General features: G+C 36.5%; 5 protein-coding genes and 1 non-coding gene across 13 annotated transcripts; 4 read left to right on the top strand and 2 right to left on the bottom strand.

Annotated features, from left to right (window-relative positions):
* Positions 1-14: 14 nt before the first annotated feature.
* Positions 15-4,097, bottom strand: LOC105640531 (Pentatricopeptide repeat (PPR) superfamily protein). 4 transcript variants are annotated; one of them, XM_020681827.3, is made up of 4 exons: positions 3,776-4,096; positions 1,063-3,586; positions 637-978; positions 15-541 (listed from the first exon to the last, which is right to left on the bottom strand). In XM_020681827.3, exon 2 carries the CDS (start codon positions 3,478-3,480, stop codon positions 1,189-1,191), a length of 2,292 nt encoding a protein of 763 aa, XP_020537486.1. In that variant the 5' UTR covers positions 3,481-3,586; positions 3,776-4,096; the 3' UTR covers positions 15-541; positions 637-978; positions 1,063-1,188. The 4 variants fall into 4 exon arrangements, with proteins under 4 accessions (XP_020537486.1, XP_020537485.1, XP_020537487.1 ...); XM_020681826.3 differs by having other exon boundaries at positions 3,829-4,096; XM_020681828.3 differs by having other exon boundaries at positions 1,166-4,097.
* Positions 4,098-4,110: 13 nt separating this feature from the next.
* On the top strand, positions 4,111-7,004 carry LOC105640529 (transcription regulator/ zinc ion binding protein). Its single transcript, XM_012224870.4, has 4 exons — positions 4,111-4,339; positions 5,092-5,802; positions 5,914-6,012; positions 6,568-7,004. Exons 1-4 carry the CDS (start codon positions 4,190-4,192, stop codon positions 6,871-6,873), a joined length of 1,266 nt encoding a protein of 421 aa, XP_012080260.1. The 5' UTR covers positions 4,111-4,189; the 3' UTR covers positions 6,874-7,004.
* A 96-nt stretch (positions 7,005-7,100) lies between these two features.
* Positions 7,101-9,184, bottom strand: LOC105640528 (pentatricopeptide repeat-containing protein DOT4, chloroplastic). Its single transcript, XM_089726702.1, has one exon. It carries the CDS (start codon positions 9,019-9,021, stop codon positions 7,228-7,230), a length of 1,794 nt encoding a protein of 597 aa, XP_089582828.1. The 5' UTR covers positions 9,022-9,184; the 3' UTR covers positions 7,101-7,227.
* Positions 9,142-9,222, top strand: TRNAL-AAG (transfer RNA leucine (anticodon AAG)). Its single transcript has one exon. It is a non-coding gene; the product is annotated as a tRNA-Leu (tRNA).
* A 935-nt stretch (positions 9,223-10,157) lies between these two features.
* LOC105640527 (putative methyltransferase PMT2) lies at positions 10,158-15,603 on the top strand. Of its 5 annotated transcripts, none has more exons than XM_012224867.4 (7): positions 10,158-10,284; positions 10,950-11,654; positions 11,773-11,983; positions 12,371-12,671; positions 13,110-13,499; positions 14,545-14,622; positions 14,981-15,603. In XM_012224867.4, the coding sequence occupies exons 2-7, from the start codon at positions 11,016-11,018 to the stop codon at positions 15,213-15,215; spliced, it is 1,854 nt and encodes a 617-aa protein (XP_012080257.1). In that variant the 5' UTR covers positions 10,158-10,284; positions 10,950-11,015; the 3' UTR covers positions 15,216-15,603. The 5 variants fall into 5 exon arrangements, with proteins under 5 accessions (XP_012080257.1, XP_020537580.1, XP_012080256.1 ...); XM_020681921.3 differs by having other exon boundaries at positions 10,172-10,284; positions 10,914-11,654; XM_012224866.4 differs by lacking the exon at positions 10,158-10,284 and adding an exon at positions 10,293-10,454.
* Positions 15,604-15,733: 130 nt separating this feature from the next.
* On the top strand, positions 15,734-17,994 carry LOC105640526 (protein PHYTOCHROME KINASE SUBSTRATE 1). Its single transcript, XM_012224864.4, has one exon. It carries the CDS (start codon positions 16,526-16,528, stop codon positions 17,828-17,830), a length of 1,305 nt encoding a protein of 434 aa, XP_012080254.1. The 5' UTR covers positions 15,734-16,525; the 3' UTR covers positions 17,831-17,994.
* Positions 17,995-18,623: the final 629 nt, after the last annotated feature.

Genomic DNA, 18,623 nt, shown 5'->3' with positions numbered 1-18,623 from the left:
CAAACAGGTGAAGATACTCTGATAACATTTAAGTATCTTATTGCAATAAACATTACACTGTAATTTAGGCTCAACCATGTGCAGGCCCCTAGAAATTTCGACTACACAGTTTAGTAGCTAACTTTAAGGATAAAGTAAGAAGGATAGTTGATCTGAAAAGCACATCTGAATGCACCGTCCCTATACAAATTAGAGATCAACTTCAGAGTGTATATTATTTTAGTTTACATCACGAGATCTGGAATTATGATCTGAAACAACTTAGGGATCTATCCATAAGGGAAACAGATTTCATCAAAACTATCAAATTTGAGTATGGACTGAACGAGTTAACATAGAAATTGAGGTTGACGTATTCATTTCCAACTACTGCTTCATACATCACGCCCTCTTTTTTTTTTTTTTTTTTTTTTTTTTTTTTTTTTTTTTGAGATAATCAGTGTGCTGGTTAACTCTCTTGTGACAGGTGTGCTGGTAACTTGAACATTTGAACCTCCAGAAGGATAATCCAGCAACAAGTCCCTGACATTGGAAAACAGAACTGATGGAGGGTAAGTTGCATGAACGATTAATTTTCAGACAAGGAAAACTAAAATAGCAAGGATAATATGGTAAATGCACTACATCCATACTTACCATAAACCCTGATATAATATGAAAGAGCTGCCAGTTCCAGACATAGTTGAGCTTAAACATAATTTGCCTAGAGCCATGACAAAACTACCTGGTAAAATCTCCTAGTACATGCTGAGGGCCTATGATGCCATGGCAATAAATTGCCCAGCCATAAAGCTGAAGGTTGCCAATTGTATAAACTGATATACTGCATTGCAATATCAAAGACCATCTTCATAGTGCAACCATCTTGTCCAGTCACTGATTTTATAAAGTGGCTCACATAGTACAACGTATCTAGTAAACAACTCATAAACAATAAGACATTTGGCAGGTTAACTGTTTCATCAACCAAGCTCAATCCTGAAAAACAACCACATCACTAATTAAGCAAATATACAGCACTTAAAGAGAGTATTAAAAAAAAAAAAAGTGAGTCCATACTACCATTGCTTTAAGCAGCAAATTACTTCAGCTACCGCTGGACCTGCTAACTAGTTTGTTTAATCTTTGACTTTCCTCACAAACTAATGTACAAGATTCCACTTACAGATTAAGAATATGATTCACCAATCAAGCTAACATCTTCTTGGCAGCCTTTTTATGTTGAAGCTTCTTATCTCTAATACCATCATAAAGAAGTTCGTAAGCATAATAAGTTATATGACTTTTCTTCAACAAGTCTTCCAAGATAATCTTAGGTGCTGCAACCACCTTTTTATCAGCCTCAAAGATAGTATCCACAACCTCAGGGACAATTCCATGTTCCACCATCAGATGGATGATACCAACTGCTTCATGAACTCTATGCTGAATGCTGAGACAGTTTATTACTCGTCCAAATGTTGTCAGTGACGGAACGAACCCTTTTTTAATCTCTTCCAATAGAAAATTATATCCAGAATCGACATCTCCTGTTTTGCAGAAGCCATCAATCATGATACGATAAGTATAGCTGTCTGGGGCACAGCCTTTATATCCCATCTCATGAAAAAGCTTTTCCGCCATATGCATATCTAGCTGTTCAGAGAAGGCATTAATCATGATATTGTAGGTGGCTACAGAGTAACAAACCTTGTATTGTTGTTCCATTCTTCTAAAGACCCGGTAGGCTCCTTCCAAATCCCCATTATTGCATAAACCACTCATCACTGTGCCAAAACTAACAGTATCTGGAGTCAGTCCCTTATTTCTTATTTCTTCCACCAAGTCTAGAGCATCATTCACCTTCCGAGCTTTACATAGGCTCTCTATGAGTATATTATAAGTGATTAAGTTAGGAACACACCTCTTCTCCATCATCAGCTTGAAGGTTTCCATTACATCTTCAGGTTTTGCAGCCTTGCAGAGGCCATTCAATACAGAGTTATATGTGATTATATCAGGGGTGACACCATGACTCCACATGCTATTTAGAATCTCAATTGCATTTTCCATTTTCCGTTGTTTACAGTAACCATCGATCAGTGTATTGAAAGTAAAAATGTCTGGAATGTATCCTTTGGCAATAGCGCCATTCATCAGGTTGTTGGCATCAGACATACATCCCATCTTGCACAAACCATTTATGACCAAATTGAAAGTCCATATGTCAGGGTTACTACCTTTCTTTGGCATGTTATTCATCAGCTGCAATGCTTCTAAAACAAGTCCATGCTGAGACAATCCTTTGATTAGTGTGTTATATAGAACAATGCTAGGCTTTAATCCTTTCCCCAATGCCTCATCAAAAAGAGCTAGGGCACGCTCTATGTCACCGTGCTGGCATAATCCATTAATTAGAGCACAATATGTGAACTCATCAGGCACAAATCCCTTGAAAATTGCATCATTGAGAATCTTATCAGCATCTTGTACCATACCCATTTTGCAAAATCCATCAATTATAGTATTGTAAGTGAAGCAATCAGGCTGTAAGCCTTTGTTCACCATTTTATGCAGATAGTTCTCAGCTTCCACAACCTTGGAGTTCTTGCACAATCCACAGATTAATGTGTTGTATGTGACAACATCAGGAGTTAGGCCTTCTCTAGTCACACTATCCAACAATTTGACAGCCTGATCAAGTGCCCCTTTTCTGCAAAACCCTTGGATGAAGATATTAAATGTAAACAAATTAGGAGATCCTCCCTTCTTCAGAACCTTGTTGAGCAGTTTCTCACTTTCTTGGACATGTCCCTTCTTGCAAAGAATATGAATAAGCTTGTTAAATGTGGCAGTATCTGGAAAAATACCTAAACCAAGCATCGTATGAAACAATTCATATGCCTCAACTTGATAGTTCTCTTCATAAAACCCACCAATCACCGTACAATATGCAACTGCGTTAAGCTCACACCCATGAGAAGGCATGTTGCTAAGAAGTCTTAAAGCCGCATGAGGCCTTTTTGTCCTACAAAACGACTTTATCCTAATTGTGAATGTGTAAACATCAGGAACAATTCCTTTATCTTTCATTCTCAAATACACTTTATGAGCTTGATTGAAATACCCATGCTCAACCAATATATTCATGATTGCATTATATGATAAAACTGATGGCTCACAGCTGTAAAAGTCCATTCTCTCAAATACATCAACAGCTTCTTGAACCTTCCCTTTCCTCCCATAGTTTCTCATGGCTAAGATGTACACCCCTTCCAACAAACTATTATCAATATTAATCCTCATGTCCATAAGTACACTCTCCATTGCCTCGAACTGACCATGAAAGCCAAGCTTTTCAATGATGCACTTATAAGTTAACAATGTGTGCTTGAATCCATCTTCTTTCTTCACAGAATTGAAGATTTCAAGTGCTTTTAATGGTTCCTTTTGGTATTTGAGGACAGCAGCTACATTTTTAGGGAGCAAAGCTGGTTTCATCCCAATAATTACAAGAAGCTAATTGATTGTTACATCAAAACCCATAAGCCAATTGATTCAAGAATCAAAGTAACCTTTTCTTTGCCTGCTTCAAGCTTCTATTGTCCTAAAAAGCCACAAAAATAACCAATTTAAACAGAATCATTCAGATGCCAAGTGAATAGCTGGCTAAAAAAAATATTTCACGAACTTCGGCCTACTTTGCCTTGAAAATCAAACACATAAGAAAGCAAAAACTCAAGATTTTTTCTTTAGGTTTTCCCATTTAGCCAAACAGTGACAGAGAACCACTCACTATAGTAATTGTGAAACGATAGGACCAGAACTCGATTGTCAGAAATGTATTACCCGTAATATTGAAAGAGAGACTGCAGTGCCAGTCGCGCACCAGGCCCTATTTCTTGAAACGGTGCCGTTGACAGGATGACGTTGTCCGTTAGGGTTTTGAACAAGATTTATCATTGCTGAGAAAGTGAAGAGAGCGCTGGTGAAGAAGGAAAGAGATGACGAAACGACAGCTCCTTTATGAAATGTAATAAACGACACAAGCAAGTATGTGTAATGTTCGTTATTTCGTTGGTGTCGTTTGTCAGATTCACGTCATATAATTACAATCTAGGTACATTTAAGTTGTAAAAATAAAATAAGTAATCACAGTTTCTAAGCCAAAATCTTGTCCATTCTTAAGCGGCTTCCAGAGGGAGAGAGAATGGAGTCGCCAGGAAAGTGGCTAGAGAATGCACTAGTTGATTTGTGCAAGAGAATAGAAACAGGTTTAGATTTGGATAGGGAAATAATCTCCGGTTTAGTTTCTTATTGCGAGCTCGCTCAGCCCCTTGATGCCAAAGAATATCTCGATGTAATCTCTCTTTTTCTTGCTTGCTCTCTCTATTTTATGCTGTTCTATTAGAGCTTAAATTTTAAACTTTGATTCTAGTTGATGGATTTGGGGCATTGATTTTGTTTGTCTGCTTGATGTATCAGTACGTTAAAGATTTTGATTACATAGTATTAGTGACTAATTTTGGGTTTGATGGCCAGTAATTGGCATTTTTATTCATGTGATTGCCCATTATTTGATGCCTATGAAAGGAAAAGCTGAAGAGAGTTAGTTGTTGGTGATTTTAGAATAATATAACTGGGTAGGTTTTGTTTCTTCAGATTTGAGATATGACATTATTGAACATCAGTACTATTATAGTTGGCTTGTAAAGAACTGTTCTGTTTGGGCACAAACAAGCTGTCGCACAATTTCTCATTTTCGCTGTCATATATTTACCATTTTTTGTCTTGTAATCTTCCAACTGATTTTCCTCACACATTCCACCAAAGGAAAAAAAAGAGTTTTGGGGCTACTTACATCATTTCCTGAGTTGATAAATGGATGCCCATTAACTATTTTGCCTAATTGTGAACACATTAGCAGATCAAAAAGGGAAGGGCATATAGGAAATTAGTTGTTTTAATTAGGAAGTATTGTATTGATTGAATTTCTTGATCCATGACGTGCCAATAATAGAGTTGGCATTTCAGGGTTGGCAATGCCAGAAGAATGTTCTCTTGCAGCACATTTTGGAAGTTTTATAGATCTTGTTTTGTCTCTGTTTGCAGAATATCATTGGGCAAGAGGCTGGAAAAAGTGTGATTGAGGAATATTTACGGCGTAGAGGTCACTCAGATCTTGGCAGTGGGACACCAGCTGTTCAAACTTCAAAATTTCATACCTATGTCAAACCATCGAGTGACAATAGTTCTATTGGTGGAGCCAGGAAACCACTTAGATCAGCTAAAGACACAGTATCCAGTTATCAAGCTGAACCTAGAAAAGTTACAGTTTCCAATTATCAGGCAGAACCAAAAAAGAATTCTACTTCCAGTTACCAAGGGAACAAGGTTTCAACAGAGGCAAGCGAGTCCAGCCAAAAGGGAAACCAAGGTAATTCTAGAAAGAAGAAAACTGGGAAAGTCATTTCACTTGCAGAGGCTGCTAAGGGGTCAATTGTATTCCAACAGGGGAAACCATGTTTGTGCCAAGCCCGTCGGCACAGACTGGTGAGCAACTGTTTATCTTGTGGCAAGATAGTTTGTGAACAGGAAGGAGAGGGGCCGTGCTGTTTCTGCGGTGCCCTTGTGCTAAAGGAAGGGAGCAGCTATGCTGGTCTGGAAGGCAGTTTGGCTCCACTATCAGATGCTGAAGCAGCAGCTGAAGCTTATGCAAAAAGGCTTGTTGAATATGACAGAAATGCTGCGGCACGTACAACTGTTATTGATGACCAAAGTGATTACTATGAGATTGAGGGAAATAGCTGGCTGTCAAAGGAGGTAACAAAGTCGTTGAAACATAATGATCGTAATCTCGCAGTTGTATCACAAACTTGTGTTGTATCATGTGCTTGTGTTCACTTTTTGTTGTTTCTAACAAAAAATTTCCAGGAAAAGGAACTTCTAAGGAAGAAAAAAGAGGAGATAGAAGAAGCTGAAAAGGCAAAGCGAAATAAAGTGGTTGTGACTTTTGACTTGGTTGGTCGCAAGGTATCTATTTTAACGTAATCTTGTTCTATCGTTCCAAATCGTTCTGTTCATTATGTATGTCCTACGACATGTACTCAAGTAACTTTTCCCACGAAACTACTTCATTTTTTTACAGACATATTGAACTAGAAGGCCAGATGGAATTTACTAACTTTATTTAGCTATTGAACTACAAATCCAGTACCAACATTTCTATTTATTGTGCCTCAAGCATGTATAACTCGCATGGATTTTCCGCATGTAAATTTAGCTTTGAAAACAGTATCAAAGTACCTTCATAAATTAATGAATGCAAGCCATTCCGTTATTGACATCCTTCCTTCACTTGAAGGATGCCTGAGCAGTTCTTTTCTTTCTTTTTTCCCCTCTCAATCACTGTGGTTGTAGATCTTAAGAAGCGCCTTTTATTTTCTGGCCACAAGTATTCTAATGCTTTAATATTGTTCTTTGCCTCATGATTTCATTTTATATTTATTGAGTGGACAATTATACTTTCCCGCTTTTGTTGGCATTTTGCTTGTCCTATTTTACAGTATTATTCCTTGCAAATTACAGGTCTTGGTAAACCAAGATGAAGTTTCAGAAATAGAGTCAGAAAACAGGATATTGAGACCACCAGATGAAAGAGAAAGAGAAGTGAACCGAATTAGACCAAACCCAAATCTTAGAATACAACCTATCTTTATGGATCCCGGCCCTAGTAAAAAACCTGTTAAGGGTAAGCAACCAGACAAGAGCCTTCCCAATGCATTATGCTTGGAAGTCACTGGAAGGGTGCAACATGATAGTAATGAATTGAAATATTCTATGATTGGCAACCAATGGGAAACAGCCCTCAAAACGGGCAAGGTCCATCAGTGAACTGCTGCAAAATGATATTGTTTTACCATTTTTGACATACAAGAAATTTGGCTATTTTCTCTTTTTTATAGTAATTACTTGTAACAAATTACTGCCATATTCTCTTCTCCCAAGTATTGGCTCTTATGAAATATTCGAATGTTAAGCAGTCTATTATAATATTACATTGTCTGCGTAATCACGAGATTGAAAATATGAAGGATTCAGAATCATCAGTTGAGATGAGATACGTGTAAAACCTTTCATAGTCTCATTCATTTGGTTGTTCATAGTTCATAATTTCTTCAAGTTCATTTTGTACTAGTTAAAATTACTCAAAATTTAAGGTTATACTTATAGGCTCTTTGGGACCCCTCAATCTGTTAATTCTGAAATACAGCTTTTTCCTGGAACTTTTGAAGGTTTTTGAGCTATCACTGTGCTTCTTTCATGAAGAACATCATTCCATCTCCCTGTCTCAGCAAAAATGATAGAAGAAATAACATGATCTTCAATTTTAGGTGACTTCTTCACTCCTACTAGGCTACTAACCAAACATAACCCTAAATCAAAATCACCATGTACTCTGCAAGCATTAATCATCATTCTCCAAATAACTGTGTTCGGCTCAACTGGCATTTTCTTCACAAACTTATTCGCCTCGTCTAGCATTCCTGCTCGAGCAAGCATGTCAATCATGCAACCGCAGTGCTCAATCTGTGGCTCAATATTGTAAACCTTGCACATCGTATCATACAAGTTTTGACCTTCTTCAACTAGACCAGAATGATCGCATGCCAATAGAACAGCAATGAATGTGACAGAGTTAGGTTCAACTTTCTCTGCACACATTTTCCTAAAAGCATGAAGGGCTTCCTCCCCTTCTCCGTTGATGGCATGACCTACTATTATCGATGTCCATGAGATTACGTCCTTTACAAGCATTTTATCGAATACAGATTTAGCTCGAGCCATGTTCCCACATTTTGCATACATATCTACAAGAGCATTTTGCAGAACATTGCTCCTACTGAGATTATCATTTCTCATAATATATGAATGAATATCAATGCAAAGAGACAATTCTCCAGAATTCCGGCAAGCAGAGATTATTCCTAGCATTGTTACATCATCTGCCTCTACCTTGCTACATTTCATCAAATTAAAGAGCCTTAGAGCTTCACTATTAAGCCCGCATTCAACATAACCATGTATAATCGAGTTCCATGATGCAATATTCTTATCCGGCAACTCCTCAAAAACTTTCCTGGCAAATTTGATCGAACCACATCTCGAATACATGTTAATAAGAACAGTCCCAAGAGAAACTGGTATCTCTTCTACACTTGCTATTATATGTACATGAACCATCTTCCCTGAATCAAGATCTCCACCATTAGCACAAGCCAAAATCAAGTTAACAAATGACACAATATCATATCCAATGTCCTTATATCTCATTTCTCTAAATAAAGAGAGAGCTTTACTACAGTTATTACTTCTAGCAAATCCTGCAATCATGGTATTCCATGAAACCAAGTCCTTCTCAACCATTTCGTTGAACAGTTTAGTTGCAATATCCAAATATCCATTTTTGCAATAAAAATCGATAAGTGTATTACAAACTTCAATTCTCAAATCCATACCTGTCTTGCAACAGTAAGAATGAAGCAATCTCCCAATGCTGTATCCCCCGTTTTCAACACACCCAGAAATCAAAACCATTAGAGTAACAAAGTTTGGCTTCATACTCAGACCAAAAGCACCAGTAAGGACTTTCTTGAATAAGCTCAAACCAAAATCAAATTGGTTATTCTTCAGAAACCCAGAAACCATACTATTAACAGTAACAACCGTTCTGTCAGGCATTTTATCGAACAAGACACGAGCATACTTCACTGACCCATTTACACTCGCATAATAATGAATCAAACTATTCAAAACATTCAAGTTATAATCCAACGCAAGCTTAACTACGCGGCTATGTATTGATTTCCCTTCATTAATACCCAAAACCTTATTGCAAGCTTTTATCAAAGAAGCATACACAAAAGGATCAGTAACTGGGTCGTTCTCTTTCCCTATTTGCATGGCTTTGAACAAAGAGATGACCCTAAATGGGTCATTTTGCAAATCAAATTGGCGAAGCATAGCACGCCAAGCCGCCATAAATGTTAAAAGGGTTTCATCCGGTGCTGGTCATGGTTTGTGTGGCCAGATAAACTGCAGAAGTGCAGATTAAACAACCATCGCAGGATAGAGGTTGCATTGGAATTTTTGAATATCAAGGTGGAGATGGCCGAGTTGGTCTAAGGCGCCAGATTAAGGTTCTGGTCCGAAAGGGCGTGGGTTCAAATCCCACTCTCCACATAATATTCATTTATATTTATTTTTTTAATAAATACACTGAATTATACTTTTTTTTTTTTCTTAGTTACTTTTTAAATTTTGGTCACACTTCCAAATCATAATTTTTTTTCCCAATTTTTCTTATAATTATTTTTCATATCTATTCTACAATTACAACTTCAAATAGGTTAATGTATAAGACAATTAACATGTTTTAAGCCAAATCACTATGCACTTCATGCAATTTATTATAGTATAATTTTAATATTATTCTTTGGTTAATATTTGGCTTATATGTTCAAACAATAGTCACTTTTAGGAAACTCAAGTAACAAGATAAACATTTTGAAGAATTTCATTTAACAAGTATATTGATTCTTTTGATAAAAAAAAACTAAATTAAATATGATTAGTTCACGAAGTTAAACATATAGAGTGAAATGCCAAATCAAAATTTTGAAAAAGGATAAGCTACATCCTACTTAAAATAGATTATCTTGATTAATTAAATAAATAACATACTATATATAATCTTGACAATTTCGAAATGAAGTGGTACTTTATATAATTTATAAACTTCTTTTCTTTTATAAATGATATGAAATTCTGAAGAATCAACCTATTTTCCGGTATATGAATATAATATTTACATAATATGATATAAGTTTTTTTTTTTTTTTTTGGAAAAATAAGAAATACACAATGGGTACACAATAGAAAAAAAAAAAAAGTAAAAATTCAATTCTCTCATGACCTCCTTTGAAGCTTCGTTATGGTCGCATCCTTCAATCTTGCCGGCCAGACATTCTTATCTGTCTCCATGAAAACGAGACAATCTTAAATTATTTTACAATTAATAATAAATTATTAATACTGAATGACGTAAACAAGCACTCTTTATACTTCTTTTATTTAATTTGATTCACCAAATAAATTCTAAATTTAATTTAATTTAAACAAAATATAGAAATATAAAATGAAGAAGGAAGTACTTATCAGTGTAGCAGCAGCTGTCGACGACAGACCTTTTTGTAGGAATTAGGTGGCGGGTTCCGATTGGATACGACATAATCTAACAAAACTGTAAGTCAGACTCTGAAGAAAGAAGAAAAGATTGTATTCGGTATTCCTATATGATTCTACAAATTCCAATCTAACAATTATAATTAAACTCTCCCCCATTCTGCAATTCCAATGACTATTTTCATCTGATTGCCCCTCGTGCGCGACGTCCTTCCTTGATTTCTTTGCCTGTAAGATTATCTTTCTGATCGTTTGATTAGGGATTGTTCATTCAATCTCTTGATTTTAGGTTTAATGTTTAGCGACTCCATCACATTTTCCTTTTTTCTTTTTTCACCTTGTAATTTTATTTTTTAGACCAACTTTGGTGTTCTTTGATCTTTTACGAATTACTCATCGAGAAATTTAAGATAATGTAACAATTTAATCATGGTTGATTGATTGAAGTCATGTAAGTTGATGAAGAGGATTGAAAGGCTATCGTTGAATTGTCTTGTTTTTATTTCTTGGAAAGTTTGGTTTTTGAGGCTGAACTTTTATTCTATGTGGAGATTGGCAGTAATAACATATTGTACAGTCTCTTTCAATTCCTTATGGATATTCGTTTATTGTTTTGTATCATTTCTTTTACTTTGGTTTGATTTGGATTAATTGAATTCGATCACAATTCACTTGCATTCTTCGTACAGAAAATTCGCAATTGAATTTTGTGATTGAATTTGCAGTTTTCATGTATAATAAAGGAGGTGAGGCAACGGAAAAAGCACTAGAAAGCACATTTAGAGTGCAGGATGGCCACAAAAGGGAACTCAGGAGACCATAAAACAAGGAGCTCTGTATCAATTTTTATTGTGGTTGGTTTATGCGGTTTCTTCTATATATTGGGTGCGTGGCAGCGAAGTGGCTTTGGAAAGGGTGATAGCATAGCATGGGTGATCACCAAACAGACACACTGTAGCATCCTCAACAATTTGAATTATCAGACAAGTGGTGATGCAGGAATAGTTGATAGTTCCGGAGAAGAAGTACAGGAGATTAAGCCATGTGATGACAAGTATATTGACTACACGCCTTGCCAAGATCAAATGAGAGCAATGACATTTCCTCGAGAAAATATGAATTATCGGGAACGGCATTGTCCGCCTGAAGAGGAGAAGCTGCACTGCCTTGTTCCAGCGCCCAAAGGATACGCAAACCCGTTTCCATGGCCAAAGAGCCGTGATTATGTACCCTATGCAAATGCACCTTACAAGAGCTTGACAGTTGAGAAGGCTGTTCAGAATTGGATACAATATGTGGGTAATGTGTTTAGATTTCCTGGTGGAGGAACACAGTTTCCTCACGGGGCAGATGCATATATCAATGAACTTGCAGCTGTGATCCCCATGGACAATGGGTTGGTTAGAACTGCTCTAGATACTGGATGTGGGGTAAGTAATTGTACAAGAGTTTCTCTGTTCTCATTTTCTGAGTTGTCCTAATTCAGTTTTTTTCCTAGTCCTTTTTGCTTTAATTGTCATTTGATTTTTTGCCTTGAGTGGCGCTCAGGTTGCAAGTTGGGGTGCATATCTTTTCAAGAAGAATGTTATAGCCATGTCATTTGCTCCAAGAGACTCTCACGAAGCACAAGTTCAATTTGCACTGGAAAGAGGTGTTCCAGCTGTTATTGGTGTTCTTGGAACTATCAAGCTGCCATATCCTTCTAGAGCCTTTGACATGGTTCACTGTTCTCGTTGCCTTATTCCATGGGGTTCTAACGGTGAGGATAGTAATTTTGACTTTGATTCTATAATACAAAGCACAAGTGCAATACAGGATATGTCTGTTTTGGTTCATCATTTAGTTATAGCAGTTGGGTGCAATGTAAAATATCTTCTGGCCCTTGTAATGCTGCCAAAAACAAATGAATTTTGGGCAGAATATAAGTTTGTTTTAACTTCTGAAAATCTGTGCATCAAAACATTGTATTGCCAACACCAAAATAACTTGTGGCGAACATATTCATGCTAAATGAGTTGACTTTCAACTCTTTCAGTGAAGTCAATGGCCTTCAAAGTTAACTTGGTTCTTTTGTTCGTTTGAATACTTTTTGCTGATTATTTGCAATGAGTCTTTGATAACATCATCATGGGACCTGCTTCTTCAGATGGAATGTATATGATGGAAGTTGATCGTGTTCTTAGACCTTGTGGTTATTGGGTGCTTTCTGGTCCTCCAATCAATTGGAGGAACAATTACCAAGCATGGCAGCGTCCTAAAGAGGAACTTGAGGAGGAACAGAGGAAGATCGAAGAAACTGCTAAACTTCTTTGCTGGGAAAAGAAACATGAGATAGGTGAAATAGCCATCTGGCAGAAAAGGATAAACTATGATTCTTGCCGTGACCTAAATCCTCAGCCTACAATGTGCCAACCTACAAACACAGATGATGTGTGGTATGCCATGTGGTGAACTTCTTTCCTGCTTTTTGCTGATAGCAATATTTCCTGTCCTGACTTATTTAGATGTTTTTCTTTTTCTTTTTTTTTTTTTTTTCATCCCTTATGGAAAGAAACCTACTAACCTTCAAATCATAATTTTTTTTTCCTCCTTTTGGAAATTTATGGAAATGAACTGTTCCAGATGTGGTCTTTTCTCTCCTTCACTTTTTTTTTTTTTTTTGGTTTTTAGATTTTCTTAGTGTAGTAGAAAATCAAAATCAGAAGAAATAAAATTTTTCAGTACTTGGATCTAAATTATGTCTGGAATTATATCTGAATTGCTAGTGGATCTATGTTTGTCCAGCAAAGACTTTCTGTAGTTTTGTGTTCAGGATGAAACTTTCTGTTATTTCCATTAGAATAACAACTTTATACCATGTTTTTACATAATCTGATTTTTGGCAGGTACAAGAAAATGGAGACATGTGTAACTCCCTATCTTGAGACCCATGAGCCAAATGAAGTTGCTGGTGCACCATGGAGGCCATTTCCAGAAAGACTTAATGCTGTTCCTTTCAGAATATCCAGTGGCTCCATTCCCGGAGTATCTATTGAGGCATACCTGGAAGATTTTCGTCTTTGCAAAAAGCATGTCAATGCCTATAAGAGGATAAACAAAATCCTTGACTCAGGAAGGTACCGCAACATCATGGATATGAATGCTGGTATGGGAGGTTTTGCTGCTGCCCTTGAATCTCCAAAATTATGGGTTATGAATGTTATGCCTACAATAGCTGAAAAAGACACTTTGGGTGTGATATACGAGCGTGGCTTGATTGGCATATATCATGATTGGTAACTTCTGGAAGATCTCTCCGTCCCTCTTTGATTTTTTATTTCTCAGCTAATTTTTTGTTTGACTAGGTTCTGCAGTGGATGAATGAGATTGAAACAGGCATAACCTTAGTGCTGATCCTAATGACCTTTTCGCATTGTGAAATAAACCTTTCTTTCTCATCTCAACTCCATTCTAAGCCTCTGCACCTTTCTTTTTAGTAGTTGCTTTTGGGTGTTAACTATACCAATCCCTGTTTTTTTTTCCAGCCTGGAACCAACACCATGGCAGTTTGCAGATCTAGAGTGTCATGATCACAACTGATCCTGTTACTGAAATCCAAGTTCTAATAAAGCAGATTTGGGTTTTTTCTAAATTAGAATTTTTCTGAGCTCATATTTCCTGCAGTTTTAAGCATACTGCATAGGCTGAATATCAGCATATGGAATTCAAGCTGATAAAAGACCCTGGCTGGTGTTTGGCGTTGAACAAATATGTGATAAAACATGCATATACAATCTAACCATTTCTTTTGTTACTCTTATTCTTGGGCCATGAAAATGAGACATAAGTGAAGCAAAAAAAAAAAAGGCAAAAATTTCATTGTTAATCTTTAGGCCAATGCTTTAAAAGTTCACTAGACTTGGGAATCTATTATCTTTATTTTTGCTCTTGATAACTAAGAAATCAGAGTTCAAAAATGTAAATAATCTAGGGAATTGTAGTTTAGCAGGGATGCTTGCCTATGCTCTAAGAGGCTTTGCCATGAGAAAAACTAACTTCAAATTTGAAATTTGCGGTATATGCTACATCAGATTTTTTCTGATTTGGATATCACTTGTAATTGCAATTTAGATTTCTTTGTTACCACAGTGCATGCTACAAGATAGTGAGTGTTGCTTTGTATTATGCTAAAGAGTTCTTCATTCATTTCCCCTTCAATCTTCATAACTATATGATGGAAGAAAGATAGTTTAAATCAGACTGAGGCTCCTATTGATCGCTTGTGTTGTTTGTTCTCTAATGCTATCGTCTGTTTAATATTCTTCTTCTATATCTCATCAGGTGCGAAGCCTTCTCCACTTACCCAAGGACGTACGACCTAATTCATGCAAATGCCCTTTTCAGCTTATATAAAGATAAGTAAGTCTTTATTGGTACTACTTCTTATCATGTTCTAATAGAATAAAGCTTTGCGGTTTGGGAATTTGAGTTGACCTTATAAAATAAAATAAAGAAAGGTTTGTATGACCCTTTAGTTAACTTACAATGGACTTGATCTTCCCAGTTTGAGATCCAAATCAACTTACGAAATACCAGTATAAATTGACATAATTTGTGGGAAATTGCAATACTTCTTTTAGTAGGAATGATATGATTTTTCTTAAACCGCAAAGTTATTGTTCTATCTCAGACCCAGCCTTTATCCTTTTATATTGCATGTGAACATGCAACTAGAAACACTTTAAGCTTTTCTTTTGCTTTTATTGTTCTAATGAAGGTGCAACATGGAAGACATTCTTCTGGAGATGGATCGCATTTTAAGGCCAGAAGGAGCAGTCATATTCCGTGATCAGGAGGATATATTGATCAAGGTGAAGAGAATTGTTGGAGGAATGAGATGGAATACAAAAATGGTGGATCATGAGGATGGTCCGCTTGTCCCAGAAAAGGTCATGTTTGCTGTCAAACAGTACTGGGTTGCTGGAGAATACAATCGTACGACCTCACAATAAATCAGGACTGTGCTAATTAATGCTACTTTTTCTGACTCGGAATCAACCAATGAATTTTGTCACACGTGGGGCCGCTCTGCGATAAGCAAAGTCATTGAATATATGCTTCTATAGTATTTATTTATCGTTTATTAGCTTCTGTTCTTCTGGGGTAAATATGGAATACACATAGGTCATTCTTACTTGCAAAGCCTGGTGGTTACAGTCCTTTCAATTCCAAATTCATTTGTCTTTTCTTCTTTCTTTTATCTCATAGCCAACACTTAGCTTTAGTTTCAGGCCTAGGTGGAGTTCAGTGTTGGCTTTTCTACAGTCTGTAAAAAAATTTTGAAGTTTTCACTGATGTCCATTTTGCCTTATAAATCCAATTTCATGGCATTCTTTTTTATCTGATAATTGCCTTTACATATTAACATTGACTGCCATTAAATCTGGACACATTTGAAATCATTAATTTAATGTAGTATAGGGGAATACGGATAAAGTATCCATATAGCTTCGTGTCACAGTTTGCTTGGTTTACTTCGTTTAAGCTGTTCATAGCTGCCAAAGCTTTCCACCTTTGTTTTGTTGCAGTAATAAATATGGCATGTGGACGACAATTTAAGACCACCCTATTATATTGATTGGACTCTTGATTGACTCACAGTAGGCTTATCCCCACTAATTGCGAGCCATAGATATCCCCCATTAAAATAGTACTTTTAAGGAAGTAAAGCTGTAAGTCCAAGAGCCATTTCAATTAGTTTAAGGAATACCTCGAAATTTTGTAATTTGTTGAGCATTTTTACTTTTGGAAAGTAATACCCTCAAATGAAACTTAGAGATTAATTGCACCATATGGTGAATTACAATAACTTCCAAAGTTCAGGGTACTTCTAATCAATTCACAATAATGCTAAGGAAGTAGTAGCTGCAAAATTGAGCATCTAACCTACAGAGAGATAAGAAAGGTAGTGAGCCATCATAACCATGCCTCCTATGCTGCAACCCCACAAGTCTGCTTCTATAAAGTTTGCTCTCACAAAACCATGCTATCTTTAACTCTGTTATATCAGCTTCAAACACTATCTCCTTCCTTTTTAAGCTTGTCCTGGCTTTAGTGTCTTCAACAACTCTCTAGTCATTCAAAAGTTTCTATATATAGTTTCTGCACTCTCCACAAATCCTCAACCATTAAAATTTCCTGTCTTCTTCTCTTTTTCTTTCTTCTTTTGTATCTGTCGTCAAACTTTGCCTATATGGTTCTTAGCTCGTCATAAGCATATTTCTTAGCTTCCATAATCTTCTTTTCTTTCACTTCTACAGCTATGGATGAAAGCAAGATTAGTGATCTTCGCGATGCCTCATTTTCTTACCTCACAGCAGCAAAGGAGAATTATGTACTTAAGCTGACAGAATCAGTGCAGTTTCCCCATCCTGACATAATCTCAAGCCAAGAAACTTCCTTGGAGAAAACTAAGCCGCAAGAGGGCGAAATCAATGTCTTTGGAGCTGAGAAATACTTCAACATGAAACTGGATGATAAAACTTCAGGAAGTATGAATTCTAATAAATGCAAATTTGTGAATGAGACTGTAGAGAACCGGGTCGATCATCACAGATTGAGAACAAAAGGAAGGATTGGAACACCAAGTGTGAGTTCTGAATCAAGTTGGAACACCCAAAGTGCTTTATTACCAAGTTCCCGGAGAAACTTATCTTATGGCAGACAAAAGAAAGTAAATGAAAGATGGTTCTTTCCTGGTTTTGGCTGCAATAGATCTTGTTCTGATAAGAAATCGGTTTATATCGATACGAATATTAATACTTGTCGCAATCCTATCGTCTCAGAGGGAAGAAAACAATCTCAACCGAGATATCCAGTGAAAGACGAGTTTCACAGCCCAGTTTTTGAAAAAATGAGTATTGGTTCTAATACATCAGAAGACTATTATGTATTACCAACGGTAAATTCAGGAGTGCAAAACTTGAAAGTTAAAAAAGAAAAGCAGAAGAAACCTGTCCAAGAAGACCCAAGAAAATCATTAGACGTGTTTGGATCTCATATGCTAAATAAAGAAGATATAGCAACAAATTTAGAGAGGAAACTTTCTGTGCTTACTTGGGATGCTATTCCATTTCCAAAAGGACAAAACCTGCCAAATCCTTCTGCAAGCAGCCAAAGGTATGAAGATCCAGAAAGCGATGCTAGTTCAGACTTGTTCGAGATAGAGAACATTTCCTGCAGTACACAGCCAATATTTACTAAACAAATTTCTGATGGCATGTCCAGTTGTATGACACCTAATAGCCGGTATGAGCCTAGTGAGACTAGCATTGAGTGGAGTGTTGTGACGGCCAGTGCAGCTGAGTTTTCTGTTGTTTCAGAATATGATGAAAAAAAAACTGCACAAACTACTACAAATTCTCCTGGTTTAACATCAAGGCCTAGAAGTCATCACTCGAATAGCCTATTGGGGTGTAAGAGTCAGAAGGCACTGCAAGTTGCTGAAACTGCATACAAGACTAAACCTCCATTGAATCCTCAGCATCGAAGGTCACTAGACCCATCGATGCAAATAATAAGGAAATTACCAGCTGATTCTAAGGTGAAAGATTATGATTTCCCTTGATTGCTTGCTACTTGCTACTTCTTTTTACCGAGAAAGAGCTCTTTCCTTTAAATTTACAGCTGAGATTAATGTTTATTATCCTGAAAATGGAATAAAATTTCTTCCTGATAAGTGTTCTTGTCTATATTTTCTCTTTAGCAATGGAATTGAAGCTTTTATCTTTATCCACATATTGTATGTCTTTCAAAGGCAGAACAGCCATGAAACATGGAAAGTTAATCTTGATTTACGACCTAAAAGACACAAGCAAACCACTTGACCCCCCATGTCTAAACATAGTTTGTTTTTCAATTTCTGAAGAGTTTGTTCTTGTTCTCTTGATTTACAACTAGAGGGTCTTTCATGTTTTGGACCTTGATAACTTTTGGTAAAGCCAATTTTGGCTCACTCGTGAGCCTACAAATCTTGAGTTCAGGTTGACAAGTATCTATTTAGATCTAAAACAGAAAGGCCCTACAAAATAGACATGTATATTTGCTAAAGCAACATAAATTTGGCATCAACTCCATTTCCCTGAACATTGTCTCTTTATGTTTCATTCTAAAAACCAAAAGGTTTAACTCCCTCAAACTTTAGAGCATAAAAGTTTTTGGCCCTCTTAGCAAAGAGCGTTTATTGGAGATCGAATTTGTATTCTCTCAAGTACGGAAATTGAAATTCCTAACCATCTTAACCAACAAGTTCTTGAAAGTGAAAGATACGGTGAAAAAAATTTCATGCGAATAATTCTAGCGATGAGATTGCTACTAATAGGGAATAAATGTTGTTCACATTGACATGTTCTAGTCATGAT

The sequence above is a fragment of the Jatropha curcas genome, chromosome 10 (genome assembly GCF_041381405.1).
Source record: "Jatropha curcas cultivar XTBG-Jc1 chromosome 10, XTBG_Jcur_1.0, whole genome shotgun sequence".
Lineage (NCBI taxonomy): Eukaryota > Viridiplantae > Streptophyta > Magnoliopsida > Malpighiales > Euphorbiaceae > Jatropha > Jatropha curcas.
This window is presented reverse-complemented; position numbering and strand designations above follow the sequence as displayed.

Coding starts and splice junctions, on each gene's coding strand:
- LOC105640531 (XM_020681828.3), bottom strand. CDS start 3,480: ATGAAACCAGCTTTGCTCCCTAAAAATGTAGCTGCTGTCCTCAAATAC.
- LOC105640526 (XM_012224864.4), top strand. CDS start 16,526: ATGGATGAAAGCAAGATTAGTGATCTTCGCGATGCCTCATTTTCTTAC.
- LOC105640529 (XM_012224870.4), top strand. CDS start 4,190: ATGGAGTCGCCAGGAAAGTGGCTAGAGAATGCACTAGTTGATTTGTGC. Junction 5,803..5,913: donor ATAGCTGGCTGTCAAAGGAG/GTAACAAAGTCG, acceptor AAAAATTTCCAG/GAAAAGGAACTTCTAAGGAA. Junction 6,013..6,567: donor TTGACTTGGTTGGTCGCAAG/GTATCTATTTTA, acceptor TGCAAATTACAG/GTCTTGGTAAACCAAGATGA.
- LOC105640527 (XM_012224867.4), top strand. CDS start 11,016: ATGGCCACAAAAGGGAACTCAGGAGACCATAAAACAAGGAGCTCTGTA. Junction 11,655..11,772: donor CTCTAGATACTGGATGTGGG/GTAAGTAATTGT, acceptor AGTGGCGCTCAG/GTTGCAAGTTGGGGTGCATA. Junction 12,672..13,109: donor GATGTGTGGTATGCCATGTG/GTGAACTTCTTT, acceptor GATTTTTGGCAG/GTACAAGAAAATGGAGACAT.
- LOC105640528 (XM_089726702.1), bottom strand. CDS start 9,021: ATGGCGGCTTGGCGTGCTATGCTTCGCCAATTTGATTTGCAAAATGAC.